This window comes from Coturnix japonica, chromosome 12, assembly GCF_054131305.1.
Source record: "Coturnix japonica strain WE chromosome 12, WE-NBRP24, whole genome shotgun sequence".
Classification (NCBI taxonomy): domain Eukaryota; kingdom Metazoa; phylum Chordata; class Aves; order Galliformes; family Phasianidae; genus Coturnix; species Coturnix japonica.
This window is the reverse complement of record NC_140674.1, coordinates 17,012,409-17,032,637: the sequence shown is the minus strand read 5'-3', so window position 1 is coordinate 17,032,637 and position 20,229 is coordinate 17,012,409. Positions and strand designations below refer to the sequence as shown.

At 43.3% G+C, this 20,229-nt stretch overlaps 2 protein-coding genes across 13 annotated transcripts in view; one reads left to right on the top strand and one right to left on the bottom strand.

The window, feature by feature from the left end:
* LOC107318146 (calcium-activated potassium channel subunit beta-2) overlaps window positions 1–20,229 on the top strand; it is a 107,966-nt gene that overhangs the window by 70,427 nt on the left and 17,310 nt on the right. The window contains exon 1 of one of the 10 annotated variants that reach the window (XM_015871600.3): window positions 923–1,068. The exons of 8 other annotated variants lie outside the window; for them this stretch is intronic. In XM_015871600.3, coding sequence (XP_015727086.1) covers window positions 1,019–1,068 — 50 coding nt within the window. In that variant the 5' untranslated portion in view covers window positions 923–1,018. Of the gene's footprint in view, window positions 1–922; window positions 1,069–20,229 lie in introns of those variants that run through there. One more of the 10 variants, XM_015871597.3, reaches the window with a different exon arrangement.
* The window catches only part of TBL1XR1 (TBL1X/Y related 1), a 375,211-nt gene that overhangs the window by 347,439 nt on the left and 7,543 nt on the right, over window positions 1–20,229 (bottom strand). For 2 of the 3 annotated variants that reach the window (XM_015871583.2, XM_085513249.1), the window contains exons 2-3: window positions 16,136–16,423; window positions 12,632–12,779 (exon numbers count right to left, since the gene is read on the bottom strand). The gene's annotated coding sequence lies outside the window, so the exon portion shown is untranslated. Of the gene's footprint in view, window positions 1–12,631; window positions 12,780–16,135; window positions 16,424–18,385; window positions 18,500–20,229 lie in introns of those variants that run through there. The other variant, XM_085513250.1, reaches the window with a different exon arrangement.

The following is a 20,229-nucleotide window of genomic DNA, read 5'->3' as shown; positions in this document are numbered from 1 at the left end:
ACACATGGGATAGTGGAGCAGCACCAGCAATGGTGACCATTGCTTTACCTTCAAGCTGGTCAGAGAACAGGGACTGAATGTGGACTGGGGACTGCAGGAGGCTCAAGGAGCAGCTGCCTCTGTGTGGGAATGCGGGTGTTGTGCATTCTCATCTCAGCTACAGCTCTGGAGTTGGATTTGTTGCAAACAATACATATTGCAAACAATGTTAGATACACTAAGACTATGCGTAAAAACCTAGAGTAAGGTACCACTGAGCTGTGATACTTAACTTGTTTGGTCCCACAGTAATAAACCAGTATTGGAATGGAAGAGATTGTTACACATACAGCTAAAAAATATATATAAAAACAACAACAACCTGATATCTTCTTGCTTTGCACCATTGCATGCATATGCTTTTGCATGGCTTTTGTAAAATCAAATTCTCTGCACATTTCTCCTCTGATACCAAGTACCAAATGGGGGCACTAGGGAATCCCACAAAGCAGCCGTACAGATTAGCTCCTAGCAGTAACAGTAATCCACTCAGTCCCACCTCAAGAAATCCTGCCTTCCCTAGAAGGGTGTCACTGCCTTTTAGAAATCCCCTTATTCACTGACACTCCTGGGCAGGGAAGCCAGGTTACACTCCTCAGTGCTACTGCAATAGCTTCAGCCATCAACTTCATCCAGAAAAAAAGTACTTAGGTGGATCCCATGAGGTACCTCCTATGTCCCTGGAGTGGGATCATCACATCCACTTCTCAGCTGGCCTCCCAGTGGGCACTGTTGGAGTCCAGAGATGCAGCAGGCTGAGAGAGCTGGGCTTGGGATGGGGCCAGCCCAGTCCCTTGCACATCATGGAAAGCAAATCCCAGCACCGGCACCACAGGGATGCGCAGGATCCTTCCCAACAACCTTCCCCGAATGACCCAGATTGCGTCAACGGGCTCTGGAGGGAGCTTACAGCCACTGCTCTCCAGATGGGAGTGTAGGATTTGCAACATGGGGCCCCAGAGAGAAAAGCAGCACAACGATGGGAAAGGAAAGCAGAAGGCCTCAGCACCCTTCCCACCACCACAGCTGGTAAATGTCTCTTATTTCCATCTTTTTACTCTTCTCAGTGAGCCAGAGAAATCACTCTCTCTGTGCCTCTTTGCATGCCAAGAATCAGGATTACCGAATAGCACCGAGCCTTGCAGGCTGCTACCAAAAGCCTGAAGCAGCTGTGCAGGCTGGAGAAGTGCATGTGTTCAGAGACTCAACATTTCTCTCCTTTGTATTAAAGATCGTTTGGTGTATAATTTTTATCAACAACCAGATGATGCATGTTCACCAGCAAAACCGTGTTGGTAAAAAAGGAGCCTCCTGGGTTTTGCATGTTCATCCAGAGGTTACAGGTGTGAGTATTGATGTCTGTAATATTCTCTGGGGTAAGGCGGGAGCAGTGCCCTATACAGCAATGGGACAGGGGTCCATGATTCCCCAGAAGCTACCTATGGGGCCACACCAGGATTTCCCACCCCAATTCAGTATTCTTTTTGGATATAGAAGCTCTGCAGTGCCTCTTGGGTTCATATCTTGTTTAAATGCAACAAGCATCCTCCCTTGTGCAGGGGCGAGCCATGAACCCCATTAACTGGGGCACACCAACCACTTTCAGCAACATTGCCTCTTAATGGAGGGGAGGCAGCACAGCAGCAGCCACTCTATGGACCATTAACTCACTGCCAGTTGGCCTGACCCCAGACTTTAATGTGCATTTAAGCTAGAGGTCTACAGCAGAGAGATTACAGTGCAATAGCACAAATGCAATCCTACAGGAATTATTTTAGTGCCAGTTGAACTCTGTGGCAGAACTCCCCCTGGCTCCCACATGGCCACAGACACACTTGGTTGTGCCTACTCACAGGTAAATGCTGCTGGGTTGTAGCATTTGGCTGCTTTCAGTAGGCAACTCACAAGAAATGAAGCAAGATGGAAAGCATGGAGTTAAAAACTGTTATTTAGATAAAGCTTATGCTTAGTACTGAACTACAGATATTCCCCAATGCAGCCAGGCTGTAACCCTGGTGCTTCAAGCACACACTGATGTTCTGGGCTGGGTCCCAATCCAGCTGACTTTACTCAGCACTGTGCTCAAGCTTTGTGCCACTTTGTACTCAAATATCCCAGCCACACAGCAGGGATGCAGGAGGAATCATGGCCAAGTTTCCATCCAGTTCCTGTCCATTGAGCTCCTCATTTGCTCAGCAAAGCCATGCCCATTGCTAGAAGAGGCCAGCTGCACTCCCAGCTGTAAGGTGGTCTTACTGGTATGCAAGCAAGAGAGGTTTCCTGCTCTTGCAAAGATCTAAAATCACCTCTAATTAGGGCTTTGGAAGATCCCACTGTTCTCAGCAATTAGCTTCCTTACTGGGCTTGTTTGAATTGAACAGCAGCCCTCCCCACTGGAGATGTGGCAAGCTTTTAAAACTGTCTTATTTCCCCCCCACTCTGCTCCTTATTCTCAGCTCTACTGCTGGTGTAGAAGTGCTGATAGGGAGAGAAAATGTCTTATATGATGGAAGAATGAATAAAAGCCTCAAATAGAATGAACCCAGTCACGAGCATGTGGGTAGGGCATGGCTGGGTTTATTCTGCTTGAAACTGGTCTATCTATGCAAATGTTCAGCTTAATTAGTTCTGAGCAATGCTGTGTGGTGTTGACAAGCACTGGAAGTTTCAGCTGCAGGGAGAGGAATGGAACAACCATCCCACTGCTGCTGACAGGTCTGCAGGCCCTTGCTATTTGCAGGCCAACAGGAGACACAGGTTGCTCCTGGACAGAATTAGTTATCAGCAGAGGGGCTTAAGTGTGGGAGGACCAGATTTTTTTCTTTCCTGATCTCCAGCCTTTCTCTCCCACTGATGCCTATGCCGCAGTGTCCCGTAGCTCTACCCCTACCACATTGCTCCTGTATTATACCTACACCAGCTCCAAAGCATCAGGACCTCCCAGCCAGCCTGAAGGTTGAGGTATTAAAGCCATCTAATACCACTCATTCAGTCAGCACAGGAGTTCCACCACTTAAAGATAATCACATTTCTCCTGTGTTACTGATAAAACAGACTATTAATCATTAAGATATGGCCTGACGAGATATTAACAGCCCCATAAGTGAAATAACAAACACCAAAAGCTAAGTTAAGTGTTCTCAGATGCCTGCATTAATCATTCTATATCTATACAATAGCATTCACCAAAGCTCTCTATCACTGCCCAGACTTAAAGCCACAGGACACCTCCGCTCTAAGGGCAGCTCTGCCTTTCAGCCCACAGGAAGGTTGTTGCTTGCTTTCAGATATCAGTGGAAAAGCCAGAAGTCTGGAAATTTTGACTCATTTTGTTTCACTGAGCAGGAAAAACCTTGCTGATGTCAATTCTTCACAGTGATTATAGGATTGATACTTTAAAATATTTTTTTACCCCTTAAGCAATTTCTTCAAAGTACGCATCCACTCCTGATCTGACTAATGGGCTAAAACTGTACTCTTGATATTTTTGGAATTGATTGCAACCTCCTGATCCATGAAAATAAGCACTAAGCCCAGCAAACAAGCACACAGGTGCTGCTGATACGGCAATCACACTCAGCAATGAGCCTGCAGTTACAGCCCAGCACAGACCCACCACTCCTCCAAGCAGAACAGGTGCCAGCTCCCTCCCACTCATTACATCCCTCCCATACATTACAAGGATGTAACCAGACACTGGGGGGTCAGCTCTGTGCCATCATCAAGTCCTCAAGCCCCACGAGATGCAGTCCAGCTTCACCCTAATTGCATAAGCATGCAGCCTGTGCAAGCTGCACTCTGTGTGAGATGGTTTATGCAGACCCACACTCCAGGATTTGAAGGAGCCTTTAAAGTGGTTCATCCCTCAACCATATCGCTCTCCTCTGCATGCAAAAGATGTTTGGCAGCTCCTTTCTCAGAGAAAGATCACAAACCTGAAGGCTGAGATTTCCATTCACAACTCAGAAAACAATGGTCAGTAACAGATTCAGCCTCCAAATAACCTGAGAACTTTTGACCTCCAAAATGAACCAATGATAGAAAGAGGTTTATTTATTTTTCACAGATTTGTACCTCTCCAAAACAAGCAGAATTGGCTCCCTTGGAGTTGCATTAAATAAATTACTGCTATAGTTTGCCCCAGAACTCATCCAGCAATGTCATTACACCTGCTGTCTGGTACCACAAACACCTGCTCCAATTAGAAAGCTGATTAACACACACAACTTGTACAAGTAGAGCTTTCTAGTTTGAACCTTCCACTGAGACTACTTAGGTGGTGCTCAGGCTGAGCAAGTGACATCCTTAATGCCTTCTAGACAACCCTGGACACACAGCATTGGTGTAATGAAGATTTGTTTGCTTGGGGAGGGAGGTATTGAGGAGAAGGGAAAGGCAAGCCCCACACCCCACCATGATCACAAGCAGTACACAGTAGTGCTTCCCACTGTAGGACCACAGCCAAGCTATCACCACTTCAAAAAACTGGCTGCAATCCAGCCCTCAAAATTGGTGTCAATGGCACATTGTTAGGTGTGCTGAGGTTACAGAAATACAGACTATCATTCATTATTGCTGTCAGTTTTGTAGGACAAGCATCAGTATAAGACAGTCAGCTTCAAGCACAACCAGGGACAAGCCTCCAGGTATTTCAGATCCCTATTTCACACCATACTCAAGCTGTTTTTTTCCTCCACCCATTAATTAAAGCCTATGGCTATGCTCTGCTCACTCTATGCCTCAGTAACTAGGCTCATTTCCACTTCATACAGCCCCCACTACTCATCCTGTGCCACCAGGCAACTAAAGCTGTGCTTCCCCATGTTTCAGACCCTCAGAGCCCACCTGCCTTTTCTCCTGGTCAAGCCCTCACCACCCTCAAGCTGCGCCCCCAACACTGCCTCCCTGCAGCTACAGGATCACTGCTGCTCTGCTTCACACTGCTGTGCTGCTCTCCCATCTGGTGCAGGCTCACTGCAGGCAGCACCAAGCAGTCTCCCTCAGGCAAGGTCTTATTGCTAACAGTGGAATTTTCCAAATATTGACTCGTTTTAGCCTAAATAATACCATTCTGTTTTTATTGCCTATAAAGCTGGCTTTGTTTCACCTTCTACAATACTTCTAAAGCAGCTTGGCTGCATCAAAGATAACTTACACATAATTATTGCAGAACCAGACTGTATTTAGTACATCCCAACAGCTGAACTGAGCCCCTGATCTGCTCCTGTCAAACACCATGATATAAATCAATAGATGCTTTTCTGCACTCCACTTCCATAGCCACATTCCTACACAAAGAGGAAAGCACATACAATGAGCTTTGCTGAGCTTTAAGGTAAACACACAAAAAGCAGTGCCTTAGCACAACAAAACACACTTTTCCACCCAGAAGGCTACAATAACAAAGGGCACAAAACACAAGAAAGTAATAGACAGAGACCAGTTCAATGCTTTTGACACTGTACCTTGGGTGATCACTTCTTTCCCCATGTCAAAGTGCTCCTCACTCCTCCAGCCAATACATCCCAGAGCTGCCATCTCCCAAACACCTTAGCAGAAAACTCTACAAACCAGCCCCCAACACTCCTGGGTGAGCTATTTATCTGCTCCCAGACTGACCTTGATGGTGGGCACCTGGACCAGCATCCACCAGCAGCTCCAAGGCTGATTGCTCTCACCTGCCATGCTTTCATTAAGTTCACTGTACCTATCTGTTGAAATTAACATAGCAAAGATTAAAAGTTTGGTCTGACAGCTCCTAGCAATGTTGAGTTTCAGCATTAGGATACGTAACGTTAAAAATGGTGTGATGACACAACAGTGAACATCAGTGCTTCCTCTGATGATACAGCTGCACCCTGAGCAACCAGACCACCCCAACTTTCTGAGTGCCGCTGGAAAGAGCTGCCTGGGAGAGTGGTGCATTGTACCACTGATTACAGCAGGCTTTGATCTGCAGCCAGGGTGGCTGAAAAAGAAGGAGGTAACAGCTGTTAGCCTCTACCAGGCCAGCTATATGTGCTTACAGATGGAAAGACAACAGCACAAGTGTGATACCTATATGGCAATTATGTACATCCTCTACATCCTCATGCATCTTGCCTCTAAGAAGTCACCAAAGAAGTAGCTCTTGTTCCATCTCTTTAGGTTTGTTACAGTTTTTTTTGAGTGATTATTTTGTTTTAGCAAATAGTGATGAGTATGATATAGGACCAGGTGTTTTCATGTTACCAACATTATGAACATAATGGTCTATGGAAGGCTTTTGACTGATTATGAGCAGAACTGGAAATCAAGACTCTGAATGGGGACCAGTTCTGCTCCTTGAAATTCCATTCAGGCCTTGGAGCTGGGCTGTAGCAGCTGCTGTTACTGACCCTGGCGTTTTCCTTTGGCAGCTTCACAGGCCCCTTAGTTCAGTGTTGCCCTGGAATAAACCTGGAATGGATCCCATGGAGCTGATAAAGTTTCAGCTGAAACAAATGCTAGATCAAGAAATGAGCATTAAATAATTTGTGTAATTCTGCATGACTTCAGCATCTTTCCATAATGCTTTCAGTTTTTAAGATTTTTAGTCTGGCATTAATAGAAGAAAGTATATAACGATAGAGGCCTCTGTTACAGGCATGTCCCTGGCCTGAGAAGTCTTGCCATGTGCTTGGCCCAGCTCTACAGTTAGGACAAAGGGATGAGATTTAGCAGTGGCTTGCAACAAATACAGCAGACAACTTCAAAACAAGGGTCCTTCCTGCTCCAGCTTGGGCTGAATGGCCTGTCAGCAAGATGAGGGTTAATCTTAGGAGATGTTAGCCACATATTCTCAGCCAAAAGCAGTAGAAATGGTTTATTTCAGATCCATCCAGCAACCACGATACACAGAGTAGCCTTGGCTGCAAGGATTCAAAGCCTATTCCTCGAAACTCTTCCTAAAATTTAACCTGAAAGCCTGAAATGATCATTTGACCTTTTATCCACAGATTATCTTTGTAAGTATTTCCAATAAAATAAGACTGATTTCTGAATTAGGACTTACTGAAGATTAGCAGCTTGGCATTCAAGCATCAGTGACTTTGAGTGAACTTTCCCATCCTTTCCCTTAACAAGAAATTTGGTCCCATCACATGGCCGCAGGGCTAGTGGTCTGACAGGCCAAGAGGCAGCGTGTGGCAATGATGGAAGGGAATCAGAGCATTCACATGCTGCTTGGTCAAGGACTGCAGGTGACTGTGGAAACAAGAAAACTCATTGGAGCAAAAGCTCCTGACTTACCAGTGCTCCAGCACCAGTGCCACATGTTCTGGTTGCCTCCAGAGCAGCCAAAAGGCTGAATCCAAAAAGCAACACAAAATTACTTGCAATCTCCTCTCTGTGAGTGCTCTGTCTCTAAAGAGAACTTGATTTATTTCCAGGGTGCCTTGAAAAGACCCTTCACCTAACTCTGACCTCAAATCCTTGTGCTCCAGACAGGGCAGAGAGATTTTTCCTTAGGACATCAACACTAGTTAATTGTCTTAAAGAGATTAGGTAAATCGCCTAAACAAGTATCGACCTAGATTTTGGATTAAGTGTGGGTGCTCAAATGACCTTGTTGATGAAATCAGTGTGATCTAACCTTGCAAATTGGAGAGGGAAGCCTTGGATCTAATTGTGACTCAGTAGGTACGATCACGGTGAGTAGTCGGACTGCTCTGTACCTGTTTCCTTACCTCTAACACCCTTGCAGTGTTCCTTGAGACTCAGTACAATAAAATGTCAGGTCTGGGTCTTCGTGGAACAGACAAAACACTGACAAAATCATCAGGGTGATTCATGACCTGCTGTTTCCTTTTACTAACGCTTATTGCTTTCTCCACCTTTGGGCTCTCTGGCTCATATCGGTGTCAGCACCCCAGCTCCTGCGTTAATCAACGTAACATTGGGGGTGGATTTAGCTTAGTGAATTTGGCAGGGAGCTCAGCACAGGTGCTGGGCATATTATGCACCTCAGGGTTCCCCACAGCTCTTCCCTGCCTGCTGCTATGGGGTGACATTCCTGCTGTGCAGCCAATAGCCAGAGTCACTTGTGCTGCCGGTACCTGCAGTTTTCTTTGCATCTTGCTTAGATTTCAGAAGTAATTAACTCTGGAAGGACAGATTTGGGTATAGGCTGTTACAGACATTTCCAGGTTTGCATTGAGTGTGTTTGTCCTTGTGTTGTGGCCAGGAGCAAAGCCCAGAAGTTGTATCTGCGATGATTGCTCCACAAATGGGAGGTCATTAAGTCAGAACCGTAATGCCTCTTCAGGGGCTGTTCTTGTTGCTGTTCCACAACACCAGCAGATTTCCCTGCAAAATCTCTAGTGTCTATAGTGGAAACAACTTCAGATCCAGTAATAATTCACTGACTGTTTTCAAAGGGAAAAAAAAATATGTTGGAGGCAAAGCCAGCGATGACTGGAGTGATTAAAACTACTTTCAAATCTCTTTGCTCAAATTCCAATTTAATTTACTCATTTGCTAATCCCAATTTTCCAGTCTTGTTTTTACAAATGTAACTCGTGGAAACACGTTAAACTTCTGCAGCTAACTGGAGAACTTAGGCTTCTAAAACTCTTGGCTCTGCTTCTCCCTGTGTGTAATGTTGGATTTTCATTCTGCTTGGAAATGTATTAGATGCATTCCCTGTTTCCTCTGTGCTCCACTTCACTCTCCCTGTTGTTTGTTATGGCAAAGTTATCCCAGTTCCGCTTCGTTGGAACAGATTACCCAGAAAGGTGGTGGGACTGAGGGCTGTGGTCAGTGGGACTGGTGGGGGTGTGTTTGTGGTTGGACTCGGTGACCTTAGTGATCTTTTCCAGCCTTGCTGATTCTATGATTTTTCCACTGAACTTCAAGTATACCTCCTGGAGGATTATAGCTTTTCTCCAATATTTCTTCAAATACTATTCAAATTTCTTCAAATGTTAATGAATTAATGTATTTTTAGAAATAATTTTATCACTATCGTACTTACATAGAAATAGCAGCTAATTATGACGTGACAAAATATCAGGAATAGTGCAGTCTGTGCAGTCAGGGATAGGGAACTGCGCTTTATATCCTCCTTATTTCTGATCCCAGCTGGGCTCGCAGGGACATAGGGTCCATGAGGACCCCAGGCTGGGAGCACACCTCCAGGTTGCTGTGTGTACTGCAGTGCTGGCTCCCTTCCCTCCACAGCCACCTCCTTTTCTCCCCTTGGGGCTGTATTTCTATATACAGGCATACGGAGAAAAGCCTTCTTAATCCCGTGTCTTACAGACTCAAAATAGGGATACTTTTCATTTTGAATAAAATATGAATATTAAGCTCTTTGGGCAGGGACTTTGTCTTCCAGTGTCTCTACAAAGCACTTAGTACACTGCCAGCATTACAAATGTAAATACTACAAATAATATAATACAGTTTGGAGCTTAGAGATCTGTTTCATTGGAAAAGGGCCCACAAAGCCTCCCTGTATGCTGCAATAGAAAAGGCTCAAGTATGAAGAAATACTTAAGGTCAAGAACTTCTTTTGATTTAAGTATCCCGGTAACTCAAGAGGGTCTCCCTGGTTTGATCTCAGCAGTAAAACAGGAACACTCTGCTCAGGAGACCAGAAGTTTAGCACAGAGACACTCATTTGAGAAGTGGGCGAGAGCTGTTTAATTCTGCAGAGCAACACTGTGCAATAATTCAAGACAGAAAGTCAGTGTGAGTTCCCTAACCAGCTGAATGCAAACAGGTAGAAAAGACTTAAGAAAAAAAAAAAAACACCTTGTAGAAAAGAATGTATTATTAAATGAAAAAGTAATTTAACTGAATAATCATGTTCTCATACCACACAGCAAATCTAATATCAACTCTGCAAATCTAATAGGATCTCTGCAGAAGCAGAGAAGTTCAATCTGAAGCGCGCTCTTCTGAGGCTGATGTCCATTAAATACAATAGAAATATTACTTCAGCTTCAATACAAGCCAGACCAGACCTCCATTGCATTTGGATTGTCGGTGGCTGTTATTGTCTCCGCAGAATATTCCACTCAGACTCACCACAGTGATTAAAGCAACTTCTAATTTCCACAACAATATAAAGTCTCAGTTTGTGCTGCTCTTGAAAGCAGAATGCAGGAGGCACTGCTGTGCTTGCCTTTTCTTGCATTAAGCAAGACACAAATTGGCACAGAAAAATCATAAGTGGATGGGAAGCAACCATTACACTTTCCTAAATGAGGCATAATCAATAGACAGCCCCTTCCACTGTGGTAACAAATAGCTCATCCTCCAAGGGATCCTCCAGCCAACAGGAGACATACTGCCCACCTTGCAATGATTATGCCATTGCATTACCAGCCCTTGTATTTCTCATTATGCTAATGGACAAATCATTGTGCTTCAGCTACTTCTTTTCTGGGTACATCAGCTGGAAATTATCACCTTCATTACCCATAGCTCCTAGAAGTGCTATGCCATAACCTGTGTAGAATTCAATCCACATGGAAAAGGCTGTCCATGCAACGATCTTCCACACTAAGTGCCCGCTGTGAACCAAGCTATCTCAGTCTATCACTTTTTGCAGGCCCCAGCAACATCTCCCATTTGAGCATTCCATTAACTTTTTCACCCTTTATTTCTTAAAAAAGCCCAGAGGTAATCTTAATCCCCCTTATCTTGCAGCACTATTATCTTACTGTGTTTCTGCTGGCTTCACACAGAGATTTTGTGGAACTGTGTTTTCTTATTTAGCCCAAAATAGGCTTAGGGAAAGACAGTGCATACAGGTCTTTTTTGAGCAAGCTAAAAATAAAAATGAAACTCTTGTTTTGTGCCTAGTTTCAATTCAGTAACAGTTTAAAGGATGTAGGGTTGTTCTCCTGTAGTTTAGGAGAAGGGAGAATTTGAGATGGGAGATTGGTTCCTGTCAGATCATTCATTTTAGATCCCAAGGGATTAGCTGAGTCCCTTGGAGGTATCCATGATGCTCCTTGTCTGCTGGGACTCATAATTAACAAGGCCTGTAATTATCCCATTTTTACCATCAGCTCTGGAAAGAACTTCATCATGACACAGGTAGTTTCAGTTCCCTTCATGCACTGAGGGAATCTGTAAAGTAAAAAGGTGTAAGACTGGCAACTGCCAAATAGAACTGTCCATGAAGAAATGGTACAAGGTCCACTTACTTTTTAGTGGGGTTGAAGTCATTTTATGAATCATACACTTGTAATGGATGGGTATATTAATACATTCCATACAGAGGCTTTCAAGTTTGAAGCAAGCCTCTCAATCTATTGCTTCAGAAAGCGCAGTCCAAAAGCTATTGATCTGTTTATAGAGATAAGCACCCACCAGATTTATCAGAATCAATGCAAACACTCAGAAAAAAGACTCAATATAAATAATAATAAATAAGTAAAGACCTAGGAAATAGAAATGTGTAATTTAAAACTAATTGAAATGCTGACCCAAAGAATAGGTGCTTATGTGCATTTCTGCAAATGGAGTACCAGGAAAGGGAAAGAGTGCTAGAAGTGGATAATTTCAGAGATGACAGACAAGATAAGCAGCATCCAGCTCTAAGGAGGAGAGCAGGAGCTACAAAGCAGTGGAAGCAGAATAAGATTTTCTATTTGATTATTCTTACAGAACTTTCAAGCGAATTCTCAAAATTAAAGGTCTGAATACTATTGAAATCAAGTCAGGAGGGAGAACAGCAGCAGCAAGAGTATCCACACACGTTTTCCTGAGGTTCAGAAAAGTTTTGACATAGACTCCGTTGGTTGGTTTGATGAGCCATTTTACATCTGCCTTGTTATCTCTGACACTGGGATGGCAAGGGATGAGGTATCCCAGCACGAAAAGCAGTAGGTTGGGCTGGCCACCACCACTTCAAAGTTCCCACCAGTCAGTTCATCAATCTAAGATTTGGACTAATGGCCACCTGATGGCTTTGGGTCATGCCTATCTCCCACTGTAGTGTGGTGACTTCTCTCAAAAATATTATTATTCAAATTATTCTTTAAGGCCTGATGAAGACCAAGAGCCCCCCCAGGTGTTGGTGCTGGATGTAGCAGCAAGAAGTGACCAGCCCCAAACCTGAGCAACTCTCAACATGCTCTAGTTTTGTGTTTCAAGTGTGGCCCAGCCAAAACACACCAAGACAAGTTCAGACCAAGAACTACCTAACCCATTTCAGAGCATTACACATTACCCTTGAAAGTAAATTTCAGTCATGAGAAGAACCACGAATCATCTTGATTTAAATATGGAACTGAAACAGCCCAGTATTCAGAGGGAGGGAAAAAAGCAACTCCATTTTAACCTAAGAGGCTGGGTCCCTCAGGAGAAATTTACAAAGATCTGACAGCAAGATTTAGCATTCCAAAAAATAATGAAAATGGCCCCACTGCAATCTCAATGTAGTAAGATAGACATAGATCTTATGTTCTGTTTCAACGAACAGCTGATGTGAATCAGCACTGTTTGTACACATCCACCCTTACCTTCTGTTTCTCACACCCATCCCCAAGAGCCCACCAGCAGTTACCAGCAAAGACCCACCACCGAATGGAGTGGACCAGGACACTTATTTAAATACCTTCCAGGAGGGAGAAGCAGAGGGAAGGTCATAGGCTTATGTTGTTCAGGTCCACAGAAATCCAGAGAGACTTCAGGACCTCAGCTAAAGGAATTCCATGCTGGAGGGATTGGAGCACCATTGAGCTTCATGCATGGTCCAAAACACACTAAAAAGGGGGAGAGAGAGGGAAAGAAAGGGTAAAATTTTAAGAAATATTTTGATAAAAAACAAAAATATTGTCAAAAAGTTAATCAGAAGTCTAGATTTAGGCAGATCTGTTCTCATTTAACCTTCAGCAAGAGATCAGGTCTCAGCCTTTCTATTTTTGGAAACAGCTGATGAATGCGGTGTAACAAGGTATTAATAAACATCTGCCCAGCTCTTAGATTAGTATGGGGAAGAATTAATGGAGGTCTAGCACGTTCATATTTTCTGATTATGTCAGATGACTTTATTTATAGAAATAATGGGAGGAATGGAAATCGTCACTGACACCCTGTCAATATGCTTAATGAAATCCAATCGTTTAATTGCATTACGCTTGGCTAAGGAGTCATATCAATAAAAGGCCCTTCTTAGAGCTGTTCAATGGTCAGTATGTACTTCATGTAAGAAAGCTATGAAGATTAATAGTTTTTCAGTGAACCATTGGGAAGAAAGTCCTGTCTGCCATATCTATTCCCATGCCTCTGACCCTGAGAGGGAAGTAGCCGTTGTCCCCAATGGGGCAAAGCATTCTGCCAAGCAAAGTGAAGCCCTCTGCCTCTCATGTAGCCATTCAGCTTTCATACTTTTCCATCACCCTTCTAGACAGCTCTTCCTCTTAGTCCTTGAAACACCAAAAATAATAAAATATGCCCAGGCTGAAGCCTATGCTATTATTGTGGTGTTCACCACCAATGGCTAAACCAACTCATGCCTCAGCTACTCCTAATGCCATTCCCTCCTGTCTGCTTTGGTGAAATATCACCAGTGCTTCTGTGGGAACAATCTCATGCCATTCCACTGAGATAAATAAAGCAAAATTCAAGGGCTTGATATGTTTATGCCTCCTCAGAGAAGAGGAAAGGCCTATAAAACTCTCTTTGAAGGAGTCATAGCTGTTCAGATCGTTTGCAGCTTGTTAGGTAAAGCCCGAAGCCAGTTTTTATCAGCAGGTGCCAGCGTCAGTGGAGAACTGCTGGGGTTTAAGCAGGCTTTGGACACACTGTGGCTGTTTCTCAAGGTTCTAAAATACATTTTATAACGCTCTGTTCAGACAGGCAGCTGGGGAAGTATAGGTCTTTTCTCCCAGAAGTATGGGGGGAAAAAAATAAAGCTACAATTATGGTGACAGATGGTTTGTTACACACAGCAGGGCACTGCTAGTAATTTTGCTCCTTGCACATTGAAGGAGATCAGGACTCATGCTGAAAAGTCAAGAAAGTCTTGTGGTTCTGTCCTGTTCTTCCAAAAAACCCCAAAACAATTCCTAACACAACCCAGCCTTCCAAAGCTATCGGTCTGAATTAATGAAAGCAGAGCAAGAATATGCTACTATTTCTATTAATTAGAGACAGGTTTGTGCAATAAAGAGAATTCATGTCCCTACTGTGCTGCATAAGTACCTATAATTCAGCTGCTCCGCTCTCAATTGCAGCATGTTCTTCACATTGTTTTACAAATTAGCAAACCTGAAATCAGCAGCCACATGTAGTACGATGACATTTAGTTTAACTATGGGGACTCTGAAATCCACAGGCGGTCTTCCAGTGCTGCTTTTCACCTTGATTGTATTACAACAGCCAAATTAACTACTCCGAGATCAGCTCTGTGTTTTTCATGGAGGTGGCAGAGTAGATGCCACAAGAAATACTCTTATATATATTATTAGTTAGGACAAAGTTCATTCTAACTAAGGCTCAGTGGCTACTGCTCAGTGCTTGCATAACTCAGGGAATTAATTCTGAGCATCAAAACCTGCAGAACCAGAACCAGGTATATTCCTGCATCTTAACACTGGTGGTGTATCTTATGGTATCTTCAGAGCAGGGCCAGCCTGGAACCAGAAAACTCCAGAAGGAGCTGGCTACCAAAAACACATTGCTCTAACAGCAGTGAGTGAAGTGAGAGCTTTGAATGGTGAAGAAAAACATGCCTTGGGGTATAAATGGAAGATGGAAAGGTTCTGGGCAATGATCTCTCCAATTCTGCTCCAGCTTTCTGAACTCCAGATTAAATAGATACTGCTTTTCTCTGCACCCAAGGGAGAGGAACTGAATTGCCAGTTCCCACTTGGCAAATGGGTTTGATAGCAAAGATGCTGTGAGCTCAGAACCTCCCACCAGCAGACAGATCTCACTGGGGAGCACTCTGGAAGCCAAAGTACTCAAGTAACGGTGTTTTCCTACAGCTATGAGGTGTCAGTGGCAGACCACTTTTGATGGTGACATGTTCTCATAGCACATGGCTCCACCAGGATATTAAATATATATATATATATATAAAATTAAAAAATATTTTCTTATATACAGAGCAAAAGGCTGACTTTCCTTGTCTTAATACATCTACTACTTACAGAGCTGCTGGTGTTACCTTTTAAGCAGATATTTGAGCAAAAGGGTGATAAAACACTTGACTTTGATTGAACATATGACCTGAATTTCCACTGTGGCAAAAGGTGGAAATACAAACACTAAGGCATCACAAACTTACTACAGGACAAAATGTTCCACATCAATTTTTGAATCCTTACAGACACTGAGAATCTCTTTTTTGGCTTGCATGAAGGTCAAAACTGACTTTTTGAGAATTCTTTAAAGATTCTATTTAGATTCTGGAACCTCCTTCCCGTTTAAGGAGTTATTCCACAGCAACCTCCAGTGTTAGTCCAGCTGGTGATTGGACCAAGGCTGTGGTCCTGAAACAGCAAAACAAACTGAAGAAACATTTGCTCTGGTGCTGACAAGTTCGGTGCCATTGCCCTACTCCTTGATTCCTTCTGAATTCAGCTCCTGGCCTCACTGATGTAAATAGGAAGAGAATCAAGTACCCAGCCTCTTCTGAAGTACATACCAAAGAGCACTGAAATGATAGACTTCATTAAGATTGTACACCAGCTTTCGAAAAAATAAAAGCATTGAGATGGGAAATTCACAACAGTATTTCCAATATAAGAGAGGAGCAGTTAGGAGTGAGAGTTACATCTTATGAAGTAAAACTGCAGTCCACATTACAACAGCCTCTGAAGACATTTGCTGTAATTGGATTACTACTATCAAAGTAATACAGGAGAAAAGCCCTCTGAACATTAGGAGGGAGATGATCAGCTGCTATTTGCTTCCTATGCTGTATTACAGTGAGGCACAGCAGTGTTGCAGCAGGGCCGGCTGCAGGCTGATAGCTGATAGCTTAGTGACCTTTCCCACAGGTATCTTTCTGTAAACTGACCTACATAGTTTGAGGAATTCAAATACCAGCTTTTAGAAACAAGCAGAATCTGTAGAGAACCCATTTATGAGAAACATTTTGGATTAAACTTACTTTAGCTGCATTCTTGGTCATGAGTTCCAAAAATGGTGTGACATTTGGACCGTTACGACAGTGAATTCCTCTTGATCCTGATAGCTCCTGTCACTCAGCAGCTGTTGGGTGTCTGCTGAATGGTGTTGGTGGCGAAGCCCAGAGCAAAGCCCACAGAGCATGGAGATGATCAGACCCAAAGAAATGTTCTTCAGCTTGGAAGCATCTCCCAGGACAGATGTGCTCATCTATGTGCCATCTCTTGACTGTGAGCAATGTGTGCCTACAGCAGACAATCACCTTCTTGGTCTGTGGAGAAGAAAGAAAAGCCCTGTACTAAGGAGCTACTGAAAAGGGAAAGATTCCCCATGCCCTGAGGGAAACAAAGCACAGAAGCCCCATTATCAGTGACAGAAGTTTTGCCTGTAATTCCCCATCTGCTCTTCTGAATGTTAACCTACAGTGTTGGCACATAAGCTTAAATGACAAAGAGAGATTCCAAATGGAAAGCAACAAATATTAGTCAGTGAGGCTGGCAGTGTCTGCAGAAATGTGATGTGAACACTCATGTTTCAAGACAGGGAAATGATAGAAGGTATAACCTTATGTTAGAGTGGTTGAGTGGAAATATTATCACTATAGATGGAAGTAATGAGTCAAAATCAGATTTATTAATTTTTTTTTATCTTTAATCATTAAGGAATTCTGCACAGCTCCTCCTTATTGTTATTTGTGTTTAGCAGCTATGTAAAATAGCAAACGAGACAAGAAATTTTAGAAGAGAGTAATAATGTGATGCATAGTGTTAAGTGGCTGGTTTTGGAAATACCCATTTATCTTGGTTAAATAAAAGCTTAGCTCAAGTACTAAACCAAGTAATCATGATTAGGGAGAGAAAAAGACATTCACCTCCTTAGAAACTCAATACTCTTCAACATTAATAGCACTGCAGTGACATTGCTCGAAGCTGGACGCTTGCTGTAATTAATATAGATTATTGCCATATGAGGAATGGAAGCATCTGTACCTGTTCTTGCCACTGTTTTCACTTCTAGACCAAAATACATTGGGCTTATGTTTTGGGGATGTGGCCCTTTCACTGTTCAGAGCACTGCTGGCCTCAGAGGACTGCAGAGATTTTGTTCTCTTTGTTGTTTAAAGACTGCATAGAGGGTGCAGACACATTGTTCCCTCCTATATAGACTTTGCTTTTGTTCTTTCTCATCATCTTTTTTTCCTGACTCTCAAGAAAAATTGGTTTTATGCTAAAAAGTATATTACAAGAACACATCTATACAGAGATTCATAAGCTCTCAAGCTATTGGTGTTTCAAGGAGGCTATGTCTGCATCTGTAGCATCCAGCATAACATGCTCTGAACTCACCCACAAAGCAGATGATTTGGTTTCTACAGTGATTTTTACCCAGTAGATTGTAGCAGCATTATACCAAACACAGCTCATCAGCCTCATCTCAGTAGTCATTTGACTCACTTCACCAGATTTCCTGTCCACTTTGTTCCAATACTTCTGTAGATTTCATGACTATTTTTGAGGAATACTTAGACATTTCTACTCTCTCTTTTGTGAGCACATTGTTATTACCTTATAGGTTACATTCCCCGTCTTTCTAATCCTCTGCCTTTTTGTACCCCATTTCATTTCTAACTTTCTCTCAGTCTTTTTCCCCAGGCTGGATTTGGTCTGTGAAAATGAATCCATCAGAAATGCTTCACTTTTCTTATTCTGGAAATTGTTCTCTGGATCGTGCACCTTTCCTGTAAAATTTAGGATTCTGCAGTGTCTTTTTCCACTTAGACAGGAGGTTTCTGTCTGTGACAAGGGGCCTGGAGACCCCTACCAGTGGATAAAGCAAACAGAAAAGAAGCTCAGCAGTCCATAGCGATGAAGCCGTTCTGTCCATGACTTAGGCTCCAAAGTCAATCGGACTTGGTCAAATTCCTCTATAGAATTGCATTAAAAAAAATAAAGACACGTAAAGTGGAAATTATATGAAATTAATGAATGAAAACTTATTTCCAGTATTATTCTATGGCATTTGCATGCAAAATTCTATTTGGTGAAGCTGACTGCAACAGTTCATCATATTCAAGTAACAAAAGGCTACAGGTAGTGAGGGAGGTGTTCCGAAAAGATGAGAAATTACCACAGAATATTTATCCTGCAAAATTTACCCTTTTGTACTAAGAAAATTAGGAAGGATGCTTGTGAGATCAGAACTGGGTTTCTGGCTTTGCCACAGAGATGCTTACCTCACAGCTCAGTGCCTCAGTTACGTCTGTAGCATGGAATTATTAAAGCTGCCTGTCCCCATCAAGGCCATTCCTTAGTTGTGCAAACAGTCTCCTTGCTCTGTACCTCAGTTTTGCACCTGCACATTTGCAGCAATACAAACACCACTGAGTAATGGCCTTTAGCAAGACATGACATGTGAAACCTCAGTTATTCTCCAGATTAGTCTACCCGTTAGCAGTGAGCACGTTCAGCCACCTGCAGACTGCCAGACTCTCATAAAAATTAACAAGCTATTCAATGCAGACCACTCTATTTTGCCACAGAAAATAAAGTCAAACAACAGCTAACATAGGGGAGGGAAGGGAGAGAAAGGAGAACAGTGAAGGCAGAGCAAAGACAGCATACGACTTGTATTTATTTTTTAATCCGATCGCTTTTAGTGCTTGTGATGCACGCTGTAACTAAAGGAATCTAACTGAATTAGAATTTCAATATGTCCCAAGCAGATTGGAGCCATTTCCATTCATGAGCAGCACGTCCCAGCTGTAATTGCTTGCTTGCTTATCCACACAGCTCTTTACAGCTAATCCAAATGTGGACTCAAAAATAAATAGTGCCAGAGCATTCAGCTCCCACTGGGCTGTCCTTTCAGCATTGCCTCTGCCTTCTCTTTGTTCTGACTGGTGCTCTCGATGGCACAGGGTCGGACTCAAAGGAGATAAAAATGATTGAGCTGCTCAAGGATTTAGGTGGGAGAAAAGCCACTCTTGCCCTATCTGCTCCAGCTGTTTCTGCTTTCCCTTTGGGTGCTGCCTTGTGGCTGTTCATCTCTCCCTGCCTTCACCCCTCTCCCAAACCACAGCACTCTACAACTTATTCCTCCTTTGCAATTTCCTTAGGGCAGCTGACGCTCTCCCTGTCACCCCCTTTGTGTTTCCACACAGGAAGGGTTTTAACAGGGTTTTAGTGCTGTCTTTCTCAAATGAAACATCTCTTCAGGGATGTTTAAAAACCATGCACTTCTCAGATCAGATTTTTTTCTGGAAGAGTGTGACACTGAGGCATAGCTGCACAGAGCTGGAGGGAATGCTGATGGGACCTGGCACTGCCTTTGCTCTTCAACATGGGGTTTGTGACACAGTGCTTGACCTTGCTGCACACCCCCCCCAAAACCAGCCCATGTTATAGGTGATCTCTGAACCCCAGGAGCAGCAGAGATGATAAATACAGTGCTTGTCCAACATGTCACTTTCTACGTTGATTCAAATTAATTTACAACTGACAAAGCACAGAAAGCTAAAAATGTCTGCAGAGTCCTGGCGGGCAAAGGGGACAATTATCCACAGCAACTGCAAAGTGCCAAGAGAAGCATCGCCGCGTGCTTAGATTACAAACTCAGTAGCACCAAAACATGGGAGTAGTGGGGCTGGTTCTTTACTCTGCCAGCTGAAGGTGGCCTGGTGGTGTCCTCTGCCAGGTAGAGCAGGAGGACCAACACAGCCCTTAGGTGAATAAGGGATCTGAACCACATTCTCAGGGCTCTTGGAAGTAGCCCAGAAGGTCATCAAAGAAGAGAGAATGTGACTCTCTTGTTTGCAATAACAAGCAGCAGCTCTCTCTCTTGTAGCTGACCTGTGTATGCAAGAATTTCTTCAGAAAGTGGTCTTTTTGATCAGCTAAGTCAGAATTCACTGTAGCCAGGATGAGAGAAACAAGTTATCAGGGAGATAGCAATGGACAGGAAGAGGCTTTGGGGAAAAAAAAGAGGGAAGAGGAGTCAAAAAGATCAGGAGGAGTATAGACTATAAAGTCTGCATCTGTGCTGTGTGGACTGCCTACCAGGCAGGCAGCTCTTGGAGCC